The 18,123-nt window shown below is 40.5% G+C and overlaps 1 protein-coding gene across 3 annotated transcripts in view; it reads left to right on the forward strand.

Moving 5' to 3' along the window:
• Positions 1–18,123, forward strand: part of LOC147693577 (solute carrier organic anion transporter family member 2B1-like) — a 617,951-nt gene that overhangs the window by 216,975 nt on the left and 382,853 nt on the right. For 2 of the 3 annotated variants that reach the window (XM_086933807.1, XM_086933809.1), the window contains exon 5: positions 11,714–11,938. In XM_086933807.1, coding sequence (XP_086789933.1) covers positions 11,714–11,938 — 225 coding nt within the window. The remainder of the gene's footprint in view (positions 1–11,713; positions 11,939–18,123) is intronic. The other variant, XM_086933808.1, reaches the window with a different exon arrangement.

The following is an 18,123-nucleotide window of genomic DNA, read 5'->3' on the forward strand; positions in this document are numbered from 1 at the left end:
TATCCAGACCATGAACAAATGCATATGGACGAACTCCTCAGTAAATTGTGCAGCAAGTGTTTATTAAAAGCGTTTAGAGTGACAATCTGTCAACGCGTTTCAAGGGCTCACAGCAGCCTTGATTACAACTGCTGTGAGCAGTTAAAACGCGTTGACAGGATGTCACTCTAAACCCTTTTAATAAACACTTGCTGCACTATTTGCCAAGGAGTTCGTCCATATCCATTTGTTTGTGGTCTGGATACATTGTTGCATGACATGTGGTGAGATGGCAAGCCGCTCTAGGACTGCACCACCAGCATTTAGGAAGCACACCGGCAAGCTGTGTCTTTAAAGTTGCAATATATTTACATATATATTCACTGAAAAAACCATAGGATTCTTTGACTTTATAGTTAGTTGGACTTTTCACTCATACAAAAACAGAGAAATTCCACAGTTATAGTTAGTTCAGCTATCTATAACTCACGCCCCGCAATAAACTGCTGCTGATGCCACATATTACATCATTCATGACATGGTCAGTGACATCACTGATGACATCATCCAGTGAATGTGTTTTTCTTTAAACTTTAAATATGTATTATATATATACACACCAAGCTGTATTGAAGAATGAGTGGGTGTCTACGTGTCTGGATGGAGGATTTAGTAGATGTGTGACTGACTGTTTAAGTGAGTGATAAAACGTGTTTTACTGAATGCATGGGTAGTGACTAAAGTGTGTGAATGTTTGTATCAGTCTGTCTGCTGTTGTATAAGCTGCTGCATGGGTTGCTCAGTAGCTACATGAGTGTCTATATGAGTTATTGATTGGTTGCCAGAGTATTTATATGGGTGTCTGACTGTGTGTGTGGCTACGTGGGAGGTGTGTAACTCTGTGCACACATGTTTGAGTGGTTGATTCACTGGGTGTAAGGGTTAAAGAGTGCATGTGGAAACAGCTGTATGGGTGATTGAGTGTGTGTATGGGTGTGTTAGTGAGTGAATTGATGTCTCAGTGGTAAATGTCCAAGTAACTAATATGTAAAAGGCAGTGTATGTGAGAGTTGGGGTATATAAATGACTATACATGCCAGACAGGCCAGACTGGCAATATCAAGCATCAGGTGTATCCCCAGGAGGCTGGAAGAGTGGAGGCCAGTTTTGCAGCAGTGAGGGCCTGCTTTGTTACTGGGTGCCAGTTTTCCAGAGTTGCTGCAATATCGGTCCCCATTAGCAAAAGCAGCAGTGCTTCACAACTACACCCCCTATTCCAGAGGGCTGGTCCAATATAATTGCCAAGGTTGCTTTGGGTTCCAGGTTTGGCCCTGCAGTTGCAGTATCAAAATATCAACTCTAAAATACCAGCCTGCAACAGTAAAAAGCCAGATAGCAATTTTTCCAATATTTTCTATGTAAGTAAATGAGGCATTGTAATAGTAAATCTACACTCCCCGTATATGCTTATATTGATATTGTTCAAATTGATAATAGTGTGGTGAATATTTTAACATACAACTCCACCTAAACTTTGGCCTCGTCCCATGTCTGTGTCTGTGCTACTTTAAATTGTCAGTTATGAAAAAAGCATGCTGAAGTTGAATTGAGTTCCGCAACGCTTTTTCCATATTATGGAGCATATCTCTTCTGGAAAACTTTGCTTCAATAATGTACATTTGTGACCAGGGCTGGCGCTAGGCATGGGAAGTATGGGCAGCTGCCCAGGGCCCTCTCATACCAACACAACTAAGGGGCCATGCACTGCCTTTCAAAAATCAAAAGGGCTATGAGGCCTAAGGAGCACAGTAGTGCAGCACTGTGTAGCCTAAGAGAAGGGTGCCCTCGCCCCAGGGCCTTGCAACAATGTGCTGAAATGGTTTCCGATTTCAAATCACTGCAGCTGCATGATAACTGCAATTAGATGGGTACTTTAAGTGCCTTTAGGTATGAAGTGAGCCTGCGCCTGCGTGAATACAAAGAAGGGTGTCCTGCATGCCTCACAACAAAAGAAAGAATCATGTCCCATCATCTAGGATGGAGGAAAGGAAGTCAGGCATCATAAAAATTCATAAAAAATAGCCTCTTATGTCTATTTCGCTTTTCTTAAAGTGAAGATCTTTGTGCCTTCACTCATGTTTAAAATACTACTGACTTTGAGCATTTGGTGACCTTGCTGTGATTACAATTAGGTTCACGTAAGAATGTTCTTGCTTCTTGTTAGGCCCCCTTGTTTATAGCATAATTATTTTGGAAAAATGTTTTTTGACATGGGTTGTAACATTTTGGGGCTGCTTCTGATTCGGGAAAAAAAGCGTCCGTCTGAATCGTATCCGGAGCTGTCTCCGTACGAATTGTACACGTCATTCCGAATCGCGTAGTACGATCCGTATCTCGCCAATCCGTCCGAATCGTCGCGAACCGTACGAATTGCATGGGTGAAACCATATGACACCAACCCTCACAGTGAACCGTACGATTCGTAAACATGCTGTACGACCCGACGAGTACGATCGGACCGGGGTATGAGGATGCGATTCGCACGGTCCACATCAGGTAAGGGCGATTCGTACGGACAACCAAACAACCACATACACACCGTACGGTGCGTACACCCCATGATCGCAGGGGTATGCACCATGCACCTGCAGACATGGGGTGTACACACCGTACCCGGGGGGCCGTTCCGTACCTGTTTCGAGGCGAACTCTGCATCTCCGGACATTTTGGGCTCCCGTAAAAAAAGCATCGTACGGTGCGTACTCAACACGAATCGTACTTGCTGGGTCAGGAAAACCTGCTTCGAACCATACGGATGTCGAGTACAGCGGGTTCTGAGTGAGAATCGTGCGGAGATTAGAGTCGTACAGTCTTTGTAAGATTCGTACGGAGTTCTGCTCCTGGTGCGAATCGTACTTCATCATACGTACGGGGACGTTTCAGGGTATGATTCGTACGGGAAAAATGCTCCGTACGGCTATTCGGAGTGTTTTTTCCTGAATCGGAATCGACCCCCTTGCGTATTTGAAAGCTTTGCATCAATGAGCTCTCTAACTATCGACTGTATGATCTACAGTTTTCATAATTACAACAGTCTTTTAGCATACCAAGACTCAAAGCATGTGCTCCAACTCTAAAGTCAGTGGCTCTGGGTGTAATGCCACATCCTCTTCAAGCAAGGCATGTAAATAAATTATCACATAAAATGGGCATTGTAGTTTATCTTTACAAGGACATTTCTTTACCCACAGAAGCATTGTACCTTAGTACATGGGATTATATTACATCATTGAGATATATTTAATACAAGTGAGAGTTTTTAAACATGAACTGCAAAACATTGCTGTCCCTGCCCTTCTGAAAATAGTATGGGCCACTGGAATTATGTGACAAGAAAGGACACAATTAGGTGGCAGGGTTTACTAATTTATGTGGCATGAAAAGGCAAATCATGTTGGATAATGGAACACATTTTGTGATACTACCTCATTTGTTTGTCAGTCACCCAAATTTGGCAATAACCAAGTGAAAGATGACCAGCTAATCCTTGCGAAGAGCTTTCCACTGTGCATCGATAAGTGTTGCTGTGTTTTTAGTAACGTTTGATCCATTTGAGCTAGAGCAAACACAATAAGATGATGGATGGAGTACAGAAACCTTTTAACCACTCATCCCCAGTTACCGATCTCGGTTTAATCCATCATTATTTTCCTCACTATGCCTCCCCAGTTTGAAATCAGCCATATGCAAATCAGTCTTGACCCTTTTCCTCATGGGAACAGTCCAGCCTGAACTGCCAGGCCAGGTCCTCCCTGGACCAGAAACAAGCATCATGGGACCGGTTTTGGGGTATAACTGCATTTGAGCTAGAAACAAAATGAATTATATGTGGGGTATATTTTTAAGAAACATGCAGCAAAAGACAATCTATTACATCAAACTCAAGAGGTACAACGCACACCCTGACTGCACTTATTTGAATATGCTATCCTGTGTGATAATGAACAAAATGGATGTTGGTGAAATACATTATTTGCCTTCAATCATACAATTTGGTCAAGCAAGGAAGCCAAAATTGATCCTAGATTTGTCAGTTTCTCACTGTGCAATTGGGCAAATACATGGAAATTTCTTTATGACATTCAAGCTTAACATTTAATCTTTAATTCTTGGAGGATGAGACTAGAATCTAAGTGACATGCGGGGTTCACATTGTATTTTTGGAAGTTTTACATAGCACGAACGCTGGCCATGGACAAAGGGGTGCTTCACAGTAGACACAGACTTCAGTCATTTTGTTTTCCAGCACAGAGATTTGCCTGGATACAGAGGATGCTGAGCCAAGACTGGGATTGAAGCCTGGCTCCCCTTGATGCATGGTGGGCAGTGTAACCACGAGGCAAGATTGCCTCCTTTGAAAGCTCAGCTAATTTTTGACTTGAGGCTCCGGGAGGCTCTTGAGCTGTGCAGAGCCAGGCCTCTGGCAGGAGTTTTCAGTAGCTTGTCCAACTATAATAGCATTTCAAAAGAGAGTAATGTTAGCAGAGGCAGAATCTTTTCAAAAAAGTAAAAAACCTTTGTAGAGTGTGAGTCTGAAAGGGGAAGATGGATGTAAAGGCAGAGCACAGCTGTCTGGGAAAGATATGGCTGTGTAGTTCGGACTGGACTGTTCCCATGGGGCACAGGGTCAGAGCTGATTTGCATAAAGCCATTATCTAACCCAGGGTGGTGTGGAGTGCAAAAAACGATGGATTTAGGCCCAGATCCTTGTACTGGGGTGAATGTAAGACATTGATCTACATTCTGTCCATCAAATTGTTTTTTGAAATAAGGTAAGAGGCTTGGGGAAAAAGAGTAGTAAAGAGCAGCATTAGAGGGAAGAAGTGGACATAGGAGGGAACCAGCAAAAAGAGGCTGGGAAAAATGGAGAGATGATTCAGGGATAAAGTGGATATCATAGGGGCGGAAGCAGCAAGAGAAGGTAATAGGCTGGGCGAGAGAAGAGGTGAAAAGTAGAGCAAGGAGGGGTGACGTAGATGTGAGTGGGCAAAATCAGCAAACAAAGTGAGAGACTGGAGAAGAGATAAAAATGTTGAACCATTGTGTGTTGCTCAGTCCATTGAGCCCACTGCCAAAGTTTGCAATTCTTATTTCTTTACTTACTTGTAAAACATATTTAAAAAATGTCCATCCTCAATGTGTCTGCTGAATCATGCTCTCTGTGTACTCTGTTACCCCTCTTGAACTTTCTATTATATCTCACTCTCAGTAATACCCTTTCCTTCCAATTCCTGACTGGAGATTTAGAGATCGTAGCTCCTGTCCTGAACTTCTTTTGCAATATCTTGCTTGCCTCATCATACTTTGATACCCATGTAAACATTAAACAACCTTGATCAGACTTAAAACTTCTCCCCATCTTCTGATATATCTTTGTTACCTTCCTCTCAAATGTCCCACAATATATTCTGTAAAAGGAAAAAAGCTGAAGTATATTGTGAGACCTTTACTTTGGGTCAGAGGCAATAGGTGATTAATTTGCAGCATCTATGGAGGATGCCAGTGTTTATGATGGCTGTTTCAGTACTGACTATTTTATTTGTTCAAGAGTTATACCTTTTAGAAACTTGTCTCTCCAACAGTGGCAATAGCGAGCAGTCAAATGTTACTCTCAAATGTCATAAAGGTATTGAAACTCAAGTACAGTATGTTGTGTTAAGCATAAATGATAAGCACCTTATCCAGCTGCCTAACTATGTATTTTACAAGGGACTGCTTAAAATCAGGTGGTAATGGAATGAAAAACTAAAATGTGTTCTGTGACTAATAGACCAACAGTAACCAACAAACATCTTACAATGTCTCTTTGTATGCAAAGTGTCCTGCAAAGTGAGAATGGACAATAGTCTGTCCTGTGAGGGCCTCGGAAGGTGTTAGATTCAAGTAGGAGAGGCAGAGAATCCACAGATGACTGCTGAGCCTATGGCTGGGCCACTTGGTTTGATTCTTTTTATCACTGTGGATAAACTGGGCTGTCTTGGACGCTGCCGCACAATCTAAAAGCATGCTACAGCCATTGAGTTGGTGTGAAGAGTCAATATGACTGAGCTCACATAGCCAGCCTGCTCCTTGTCATGTGCAGATTGACAACGGGCCAGTCTGGTCAAGCACAGTATGGCTTGCACCTCCTTCCACAACAAATAATCCCAAACCTCAGGGAGTGACATCAAGGCCTGGGGAAAGCTTGCTTTTCAGGAGCACAGTTAGAATTTGCATGTGGGAGCTGAGGAGGAGAAGGGGGGGCTTACAGAAGATGGGTGCTGTAAGGTGGAGGACAACTGAGAAGTGAGGGAGCATTCTATAGAGTGTATCAATGCCTATGGGGTGATCTGCCAAACACTGAGCCTACGAGAGTAGGTAGCCAGTATGTTCAGAGAGCCAGATTATGCATTAGAGGTTGGTAGACCAAAGTGTTTGGTTAAGTACCGAGGGGAGTGGCTTGTGGATGATGGAAATGGTCTTGCAAAGGTCTTGCATTCAATTATCTCCTTACCTAATATCAAATGGAATTACCTTAGGGCGGGTGCAATGTGTTTCTTTCGTATTAAGCTAAATATGCGTTGAGTGGCATAGTTCTGATCCCTTCACAATTTGGGAGGCTTCTTCTACGATATTAAGGAAATGTTACTTAATTATTTTTTAACCGTAAGTGTCCAGTATTAGTTTAGTGCTATTTTGCATATCAAGGCCCACCTCCCCCACCCTACCTATTCCACATTGCTACATTTCCTTTCCGTATAGCTGTAACCTGCACATATTCTACTATAGTAAGCCCTTTTTGTGTTGTTGCTTTAATGTATCTCTTTAGTAACTGGCTCCCAGTATAGCTTTAGCAGTCATCTTTTTTTCTCCGCTTTCCCTTTTAGCCATCTCATCTGTATATCTGTGTTAGTTCAGCTCTTTGCATCACTACACAATGGAGTTTGAGACTCATTTTTATGCTTAGATGTTCAGTGTGCAGGTGTGGGCTAGCCTTTGGTGCTTCTGCCTGCCAATATATTAACCACTCCACATCTGTGTATTACATTAGTGCTCTCTCATCTTCTTTTTAGGGGGATTCTGTTCTTTCTGTTGTTGGCTGCAGCTCTTGCAGGTCACTCACTCAATCTAGCATGCCTCTGTTCATGTCCATCCCCAAACCTGCTGAAACCCCAATGCTTTATCTTGAACTCCACTAGCTTAAAGGCAGGGCTGGGCAGTCACTTATAGTTCCACTGTATAGTTCTGGGACAATATGACTTGAAATTGTATCATGTCTTAATCTGGAAACAATTTGTGAACATTGTAGCAATCAAATCTGTTTTGGAGCGACCTAGGCTAGCTTTTTAAGCTTGTTTGATTAATGTAATGTATTTTCACGTAATACAGTTTTAAAGTAAAAATAAATATATATATATATATATATATATATATATATATATAGAAGAAGCCAGGGCAAGGAATTCTTTTTTAGACGATCTAAAATTGGCATTCAACCAAAGGACTTGGGAAAAAACAATGGGGCCCCCAAGAAATACAAACCAGAGGGGAAGAGGGAGAGGAAGGGGAAGGGGAAGCGCACCCCAAAACAAACCAGGAGAGGCAAGCGAAAGTACGCCACAAGCTTCTGGCGTACCCCGCGTAGGACCCATGACACGCAACATGAGAAAGAAATGGAACAGCTAAAGCAATATCAGAATTCTTTTGAAAAGGATCAGACAATGGCACAACAATGCGACACGTCTCATGATCAAGAACTGCAAGTAATCAATTTATCTTCTAAACAATTGAGTGAAACAGAACTACAGGTTCTCAAACGTGGCATGAATTTCTGTCCAACCAGTGGCATGAATTTGGCTGAAACAAGAATTGATGTTTACAAATTCGTGAGAAAAATCAAACTTGCCAAATTATTCATTGATAAACCAGATATGGCGAATTACAAAAGAAGCGTAATCCAACCAACATTACAAACCCCTATACAGGATGCTGAACATTTTGTTAACCTGATGGAATTAAGCCAGACCCCACAAGAAGGGGGCGGACAAGTACAAACATATTGTGTACAATTGGGAGCAGGAATCTCCAAAATGAAGCCACAATCTAAATTCTACCCTCAACTACCACCAGGGAATAAAATTGATCTTTTTCAAGAATGTGTGGTCAAGGATCTGTACCAACTCAAAGTTCCGCCCACCAAGGACAACTTAACTAAACAAGAACGTCAAGCCTTAAATTCACTTTGCAAAGATGACACTATTGAAATAAAGATTGCTGATAAGGGGGGCAATGTCGTTGTCCTAGACAAGGAGGCATACATGCGAGAAGCCCACTCACAATTACAAAACAAGGAATATTATGAAAAGCTAAAAAGCAACCCACTCCCAAAATTAAAAGAAGAGCTAGACCAAAAATTGGAAACGTGGTTTAACCAAAAATTAATTGATAACGAGGAGTACAAATATCTCCAAACCAAACATCCCAAAATGGCTACAATATACTTCTTACCGAAGATTCATAAACATCCCACTAGACCACCAGGAAGACCAATAATCTCAGCAAAAGGAGCATTATTAGAACCGATTGCCAACTACATAGATGTATTCTCACTACCATATGTCAAAGGCCTAACCTCCTACATAAAGGATACAGGGGACATGTTGAGAAGGCTACAGGACACTCCATGGCAACCCTCATATAAACTGATAACGATGGATGTGGTTTCTTTATATTCGAACATTCAAAATCACATTGGCCTGGCAGCTTGCAAATCTTTCCTTATGGATAGAAGCATACAATTTATGGATCATAATAATATGCTTATGGAGATGATCACAATGTGCCTTGAGCAAAACATCTTTCTATTTGGCAAAGAAATTTATCGTCAATCAAAAGGCACAGCGATGGGCTTTTCTTTTAGCCCTTCATATGCATGCCTTACAATGGGTCAATGGGAGAAAACATGGGCATGGAGATCAGAAAACGATGAAGCGGTACAGAAAACCATAGCCTGGTTAAGATATATAGACGATCTGTTGCTAATATGGGAGGGTACAAACGAAGAATTTGAAAGCTACTTCGAAACTCTCAACAACTCTGACTTTGGGTTAACCTTCACGTACACAATCAGTGATACAAGGGTTGTATTTTTGGATACAGAAATATTCGTAAAGGACAATGTTCTACATACAACTTTACATCGCAAGAGCACTGCAACAAATGCGGTGCTACACGCCCAAAGCTTCCACCAACCAAGCCTGATACAGAACATTCCATATGGAGAGTTTCTCCACATAAAAAGGATTTGTTCTAACGAAGAGGACTGGCACAAACACCGAAACCTAGCCAAAACAAGATTTGAAAAAAGGAAATATAATCCATCATGGATTCAAACAGCTTTGAATCGCTCCTCCAGTATAAAAAGAATTGATCTACTCAGAGACAAACCAAAACCAGATGTGGAAGAACAAGAGAAAATCCGTTTCATCACCACACACTCAACAACAAATCAAGCCATAGTCAAAATACTGTGAAAAAATTGGCACATTCTACACATGGACCCCAAAGTGGCAGAAATCGTAGGAGATCATCCTAATGTGACTTATCGTAGGGCAAAAAATCTAAAAGACAAACTCATCTTCAGTCACTTTCAAGAACAAAAGAAACCAGAGGTATGGCGTAGACCCACAGGATTCTATAAATGCTCTGGATGCAAAGTCTGTTGCATAGCTAAAACTACCAAGGAAATAAAAATGGCAAATAAAAAAACTTGGAAGATTCAACAACTGATAAACTGTAAAACACAATTTGTCATATATGCCCTTGAATGCCCTTGCTCCCTAAAATATATCGGAAGCACCAAAAAAGAGTTAAAACTTCGGATTTTGGAGCATGTTCGTGCCACCATTAACACTGATCGCAGCAATGCCATGGCAAAGCACATGGAGAAGGAACACCAAGGGGATTGGAAAGCTCTAATCTTCTACGGAATTGAATGTGTGGGACCCAACCAAAGAGGTGGGGACCGAGAGCGAGTGATGAGACAAAAAGAATCCAAACACATTATGAACTTTCGAACTCTGAGCCCTCATGGGCATAATCAGGACGAAGAACTACATTACCACCTGTAAAATGGCAACTTCAAATTGTTCAGAGACTCCCTGATACTTACCCTGCCTGATTTTAAACTGTACATAAATCTCCTTAAATTGTTTCTTTAATTCTCATTTACAATTTGGGACACGTAAGAATAATTGTGATACAAGACATTAGCACTGCTGTCTTTGAGACCAATAAGTCTATTGTTTGATACTGGATACCAAATGGCTTAATTTTGTCTCATTACCCAAAAAATTGAATTTTTGGTTTAAAGGATGTTGAAGAGCAGGCATTAACTCTCTGCATGTTTTGAAAACGCCCACCGTAGGGCCTCATTTTGGGTTGTATATATTATTTATTAATATTAGTTCATTCCCAAAGAGAGTGACCTTTAAATTGCTTTACTATGATTGATTGTAATATAACGGAAATGGTGAACTACATGTCCCACAAAGCCTGTGTGAGAAACAGGAAGTTATGTATTCCCTTAAAAAAAACACTTTATTTAAATGTTAAACAATGTCAATTTCAGTTACCTGTGAGCAAGGTCTCCGTCGAGACCGAAACGCGTAAGGTGTTGCTGGTAGCTGTATGCTGATTAAAACCACAATCAAGTGAAACCTCTGTGGCTGGTACTTTATTTATGGACACGGGAGTGCATGAGGCAACAAAACTTCTCATAATGAGAAAACGGGAATCTATATATATATATATATATATATATACATATATATATATATATATATATATATGTATATATATATATATATAAAGATATAGATAGATATAGATATAGATAGATATAGATATAGATATAGATATAGATATATTATTATTTTGGTAGTATTATTATTCATATTTTTAGCCCTTTAAATGCTATTCACACTAGGTAAGTAGTTTCTTGCAAAACTGCTTCAACAATTTCAGAACACTAATGTTCAATTGCTGCCCGTTTCTTTTATTATCCCCTTACATCGGATCCCACAAAGTAAGGGGCCACCTACCTGCACGTCCTACTAACTCCCTATTCCCCTCCCCTCCAATTGAGATTTAGCGGGACAGGCGGGTGAGTATTCCTACCATCAGGAGATCAAGGATGGGTGGCCGTTCCTTTCGATCTCTGGAATGCACAGTAGTGGAATAAACTCCCTCAGGGACTCCAACTGGAGGCGTCAGAGACCATTTTCCGTAAGGAGCTGGAGACTTATCTTTTTCCTTCTGACTAAACGATTTGTCTGCTGCCCTTACTGTAGGGTCCTCTTCTGGGGGTGGCCTTAGAATGGCACTGCAGCACGGGGACACACGAGCCTAGTGTAACCATGCGCTTTACAAATTTGATTAATATTATTATTATTATTATTTCCTGTAATATCACATCTTGGCCGGCCTCACATGTTCAAATTCTGCCTGGGGCACCACAAACCCTAGAACTGGTCCTATTTGTTACAATATGAAAGAACAGTGGAATTAGTTATATGTAAAGAGAAATCAGATGCTCTGTTTTCTAATAAACATACATTTTCTCCTAAACTAACATAAAAAACACCCATTAATGTGAAGTTGTAATAGGTCCCTGATCATTTGTTTTCCCATTTAGCAGGTGTGTCCAGCAACTTGACTGACATTTGTCATCTGGATGGGACCAGCCGGGTGCTGAATAATTCCAGTTGCACCACTCAGTCCGTAAAGGGGACTACCTACGTCATATCCTTCTTCTTCATTGGCCAGTTTCTTTTCGGAGTGGGTGAAGTCCCTATTCAGCCATTTGGTATTTCGTACATTGATGATTTTGCCAGCAAAAGGAACTCACCCCTTTACATAGGTAAGTCGGCCATATTGAAGCTGCCGTAACTTGACTGCAATGCCTCTGTTTTTTCTACCGTTGTTCTCAACATTGACTGTCTCTGCATACTGACACGCCCCTCATGCATATTCTTCTATGGTATGAAAATTGTCTTTGACTTTGAAGGTAATTCTCCAGTCTTTTTTTTAATATGAAGCTTTGAGGTATGGCTTTCAAAATCAAGTATTGTAAAAGTACAAAATCAAGCAAGTGCTTACTGCTAAAATGTCTTTGAATCTGCAAGTCCCTGGCTGCAGGAGGTCGTACCGATCCAAACCTTTAAATAAGTATTCAAGAGTCAGGCAGGAGACTGGTTGGGCAGTAATGACACTCATTTCCCACTTGGTGCTAAGGAACGCTTTACCAGAACCAGCAGCCTCTATTGCATAGTGCTACAGAAGAGATTCGCCTCAGTGGGGGCTTGCAGCAAACATCAGCATATATACTGACAGTATAAAATGTACTTAGTGAAGGCACTGATTCCACTTTACTAAAGATTTATGCCTGTCTATTGTGCAGTGGATGCTCCTCCGCTAAGGCGGGGGTGCATCTCCCTTTTGTTTATTAGCAGTAAAGTTAGGGATAAATAGAATTATAACAGCTAGCGTTATTATATATTTTTTGTCCTGATGTCTAGCAGCTTTGCATGACAGTGTTGCTCTCACGGCAGGAGCAGGGAGAGTGGTGAGCACAATGTAAGTGCACATGAATGTTTGGCTGGCCGTCTTGGGCCGGTCAAACCATCCATGCAGCAAAGACCCCTGCCATATTAGGATGGCTGGGGGGTCCGGGGCGGACGGAAAGACTGTCCGCCGCTTTTAAGGATTCAATATTACGATGTATACTATATTATGTATTATGTATATTATGTATACTATATTACGATGGGGGCGGAAACATGCCATTCCGTGGTGGCATTGTCGCCACAGAAATGCATGCAGGGATTGCTTGCGGGGGACTGTTGTGGGCCCCCGGTACTCTGGGGGGTGGGGGGTACACAAGGGGAGTACCTTTGGTACCCCCTGCATTTCAATGTACAACAAGGCAGGCACCACACGGTGCCTGTCATGTTGTGCTCTGAAAGGCACAACCTGCCTTTGTGGCATTGTTACAAATGCCACATGCGCCTCGTAGTTTGGTGCTTCAGCATTGTCCACAAAACAACCGATAAACAAGTTTCTAAGACACAGTTCTCCTGATGTACATCAGGCAGTTTGAGGCTTGAGTAAAATAACTGTCAGATTCGATTATGTTAAAAGCCATCCATCATGCATTGTTAATTCAAATGCTAAAAGAATGGCACACTCATTATATTTTCAAAGAATGCCGTAGCGAGTGCTCGTTTTAAAAAACCATGTACCCATTGTCTCGTTAAAGCTGTCTATCGTTTTGCACTAAGCTGTTCACGCGAATTCTGCCATATGTAGCGGCCGTCCTGAGTAGGTCTTCGATGAGTTGGAACGTTTTTTGGACCCCTTTTTAGGTTTTACCGTGGCAGTTACGTATGACGTGTTCCCGACAAAAGGGCGTCACCACGTTGGTTCCAAAAAATTAAAGATGGACAACCAATCACCAGTCACCATTCTCTATTGGTTGAGCGGCGGCCATTATTGAATGGTGTTTTTTGTTATCTCTTTATTGTAGTCCGTATCCCTACCCTAATTCTGATTGTAATTTTTATTTTGTCAAAGAAATGTTTACGTGGAAAATAGAAGTCATAAAAATATATCATGCAAATACATTTATAAAATGAAAAACAAGCAATAGTAAAATTAACAATTAGTGAAGTTGGAAGAGAAAAATTCTAGTAGCTAAAAGTGAGTAGATATTATTGTGAAATCATACAGCCCCTGTTATCATATTGGCATGTACCAAAATCGACGGAGAAAAGTATATATTTTTTTTCTAACCTGAAACAACCTTTGTCATCACAATGTATCACATAACTTGTGATTTTGTTACAATGCACAGACAATCATGTCCTGCATTTATGACTACATAGCCACTTGAAGGCATACAGTCATATAAGGCAAAAGATATATTTTAGTTAAAAAAAATACAGGTCATGCAATAAATTCAGATTCCTGTACTTGAGCCTGTTCACAATCAACTTATAGTACGTATTGTATTACGATGCATTTTCTCAACAAATAAGAGAAAAACCATTGTTTTCTAATACTATATACAAAGAAAGTCAGAAAGAAAATATATTCTCATTATAGGCCACAGATGGTAAATAACACAGATGTTGATAGATGTATCCCCAAAATATGACATAGAGAAGATTAACGTATATGAATAAAGACATTGACATGATCTTATCAGTTTCATCTAGTCATTAGGAAAGATATGTAATTCTTAATTAATGCTGATACCTCTTTCTACCACGCAAAGGCAGATAATCCATTAAGCTTCTGCTTTTTTTAAAGTAAGTGTTCTGTCTCCTCCTCTAGCATCAAGCTGTACTTTTGCAATGCCATGAAAACTAAGACCTGTAATAGTTCTGTTGGGATGGTTATTATTGTAGTGCACAGCTAGAGGGTTACGGATGGCCCTCATGTGTTCTTGGATTCTCTCCTTCAACAGTCGTATTGTGCTACCTATATAGTTTAGGCCACAGATACAACGCAGATGACATATTTAGTGTTACAATTAATAAACTGACTATTTTGATATGTTGTGTTCATATTGTATTTGAATTCCTTCAATTTATTGCAAGCAAATTGACACATGTTGCAGTGTGCACACTTATAGAAACCATTCGTTTTGCAGGGTAACCAGGTATGGTTAGTATATTTAGGGGGAAGATAGCTTGAGCACAAAAGTTCCCTTAGTGTTCTGCCCCTTCTACATGCAATGCAGGGATTAGGTGAAACAAACTTCTTCATTGAGCTGTCTAAATTTAGAAGGTGCCAATGTTTCTTCATGATTTGTATATTTGATGACTTTCTGAGTTGTAATTTGTTACAAGACTAATTATATCCCTATTCTTCTTCTGTTGTCTGCTACTTGACTCTTTTAGTATTGCATGTCTGGTTTTCTGCAGCATTCTTTGTCTGGATTGTTTTAACACATCTGAAGGGTATCCTCTATTTTGGAAGCTTGTCTCAAGATACATCAACTCCTGAATAAATACATCTTCTTTACTACAATTCCTCCTGAGTCTGGTCATTTTACCAAAAGGAATTGCTTTGAACTGCATTGTAGGGTGGGCACTAGAGGTTTGCTATATAGCATTGCATGCCTTAGGCTTCCTACATAGTCGCAACATGATTTTATTGTCCTTGATGTAGATGATAACATCCCAAAATTCTATTTCAGATTTGTCATGTTTGGAGGTAAATTTCAAATTGTAGCTATTGCTATTTAGATATTTCGTCAGGGCCTCAAACTGGATCACGCTGCCTGCCCAGATGACAAATATGTCATATATATAGCGTGTCCAATACACTATAAGTTCTGTCAATTCCGGGGTTCCAAATAGCCACAAAGGTTTGGCCTCGAATCTCCCCATGTACAGATTAGCATACGATGGGGAGAATTTAGATCCCATGGGGACACCCATGGATTGTTTAAACCACGTGCCTTGATATAAGAACACATTGTTCCCTAGTACTATCTGTAAAATCTAGCAACATCTCTGTATGGTCGTACATAGTAGCGCCTCTTTGATAAAGTGTGTCCCTAAGTGCCTCTAGCTTCATATCTTGGGGAATACTGGTATATAGGGAACAGACGTCAAACGTGGCAAAGGATAATCCCTCCGTCCACTGCTTGTACTCCAATTTGCAGAGAAGATCCCCCGTATCTCTGAGATATGACGGCATTTTGTGAACCAGAGATAGCAAGAAGACGTCAATTATTCGGACAAGTGATCCGTAGGGGATCCAATTCCAGAGACAATTGGTCTCCCTGGGGGGAAGGGCCCTGGCTTGTGGATTTTAGGGAGTGCGTAAATACAAGGTGCTCGAGGAGTTGGTACACAAAGATACTTGTATTCTGAATGTGAGATCATGCCCTGTTATTTCCAATACATGAGCCTAGATTCTATATGTTGTGTGATGCCTGATAGGGGGTTGTTCGTAAGTTCCTTTTATAAAGTATGATTATGAAGACTGCAAAGAATACCTTCTATTACATGCAGTAATTTCCATGGGGCCTGTCGGATAGCATCTCATTCAAAAGGAAAATAATGTCCTTGGACATTTTTGGGGGCAGTGCCTACGGTGATATTGTGCTATCTAGTGGCATCTGGCATTACCTGCCTCATCATGAATGGATCACAAAATCAGGCTATTTTTCCTTTGTGATATGTAAATACATTGAGCAGTGACAGCGCAGGGCCCTGAAAAGAATGAGGCCTGCGGCAAACAGCCACAGCATCTCCTTCCTTGCTTTAACCCCTGATTAGAAAATACTAGGAATGTGTGTGCATTAACTCAAGATTCATACTCTAGCTAACTAAAGGAAAACTAATCCTCAAACTCCATACTAACTTGATGCTCATTGTCCCAAGTGAATACATTTGTATTCTCATTTACCACTAGGATGAAATCAAATATGTCCCTGGGACGAAGCCTTTCACAGACTGTCTTGAGTATGGGATTCACACTCAATGTTAAACTTGGCTGTACCAGAGAGAATCACATATTATGTAGCTTTACTCTTCCATGTCCAGATGTTGTACGTGAGAAGCTCTGTAGCAGAATTATGATAATCCTGTTGAATGTATTCAGTTCTAAATGCTTCACGTTTGTGTTATTCTAATTGATTTTGAGTCTGTGAACCATGCATTACTGTATTGATGTAGGAAATTCTTTGGTTTGAACACTATATACAAGTGTGATTTCTTGATATGTGCACAAGCCCTTTCCATCTGCTTTAGAAGGCAAATATATGCTGGATTTGATCCCCTTCATAGGAGATCTGTATTTTGATAATCTGAACTTTACTGATTTCTCGATTGATTATGCGCTTTAGCTGACTCTTGAATTCTGATGTATTGACTACGTGATTTTGACGACATTGAAATATCGGCTTATTGACAAAAATTCTAAAAATAAAACATTTGAGGTTGAGACTTCATTGTCTGTCATTTCTTATTAGACCAATGGCCAGATGTATGAAGGCCATGTTTTGTGATTTCCTAATCTCGAATCTTTGCAATTTGCAATTAGGAAATCGCAAAACGGAATGCTTCAAAGTGTGTTTAACACTTTCCGTGATTCCTAGAGGATCCCAATTGACCTACCTCAGGAATAATAATGAGGAAGGTCGCTATTCGCGACCCCTTAGGAATGACAAGAATCACAGGGATGGTGGCCTGCTGGGCTCAGCAGACCACCATTTCTCTGATTGCTTTTTAATAACGCATTTTTAAAAAATTAAATGCAGCCAATTTTCCTTAAAGGAAAACGAGATGGGTTTAAAAAAGAAAAAGAAAAATTTTAGGACCACTGCCTGCTCCTAAAAAATGATTTAGCTAACATTCGCAAATGGGTTACCAACTACAAGAAGTAGGTATTAATATGCGAATGTTTTGCGCCCAAATCGCAAAATTGGGTTTGCTGGATCAGAAATGCATTTTTTGGGAACGCAAATGGGACAATTCTGTGAATCGGCCCGTTTACGAGGAGCAAAATGCATGATGCATCTGGCCCCAAATGTTTTCAACATTTCCGGTATTTAAAATTGCTATCTTTGACTTCTAAAATTGAGACAGATCTAGCGGGGATCAAGCAACAGAGTCTGTCTAAGTGTTACGCCACTCCCTGTCCCTCACAAAGTGATTCATAAATCAGTCTGTTTTTGGGAGCCGAACCCCAATAATATCCTGAACCCCAATGTTGTACGAACCTCAACATTATCTTGGGTAGTTCAATTTCACAAATCTTCTTATGTTCTAGGAGTAAGAGCCCCCTACCTCATTAATAACTGAAACATAGCAAAATCAAATCATAATTAGAAACTGGAAACAATCAAGAACTGAGATTTAGATTTCAATTAAGTTTCAGAGGTTTCATGCAGAATCATTTAAAAACATTACAGTGGAATGCATAATTTTGTCATGAAGACTCGGAATACAGATTCATAAATCATAACAGAACCCTAGTCTTTTCATAGAAATCTAAATTCTGAGTGCCAAACTTTCAGAGAGTACTGTG

Source organism: Lissotriton vulgaris, chromosome 8 (assembly GCF_964263255.1).
Source record: "Lissotriton vulgaris chromosome 8, aLisVul1.2, whole genome shotgun sequence".
Lineage (NCBI taxonomy): Eukaryota > Metazoa > Chordata > Amphibia > Caudata > Salamandridae > Lissotriton > Lissotriton vulgaris.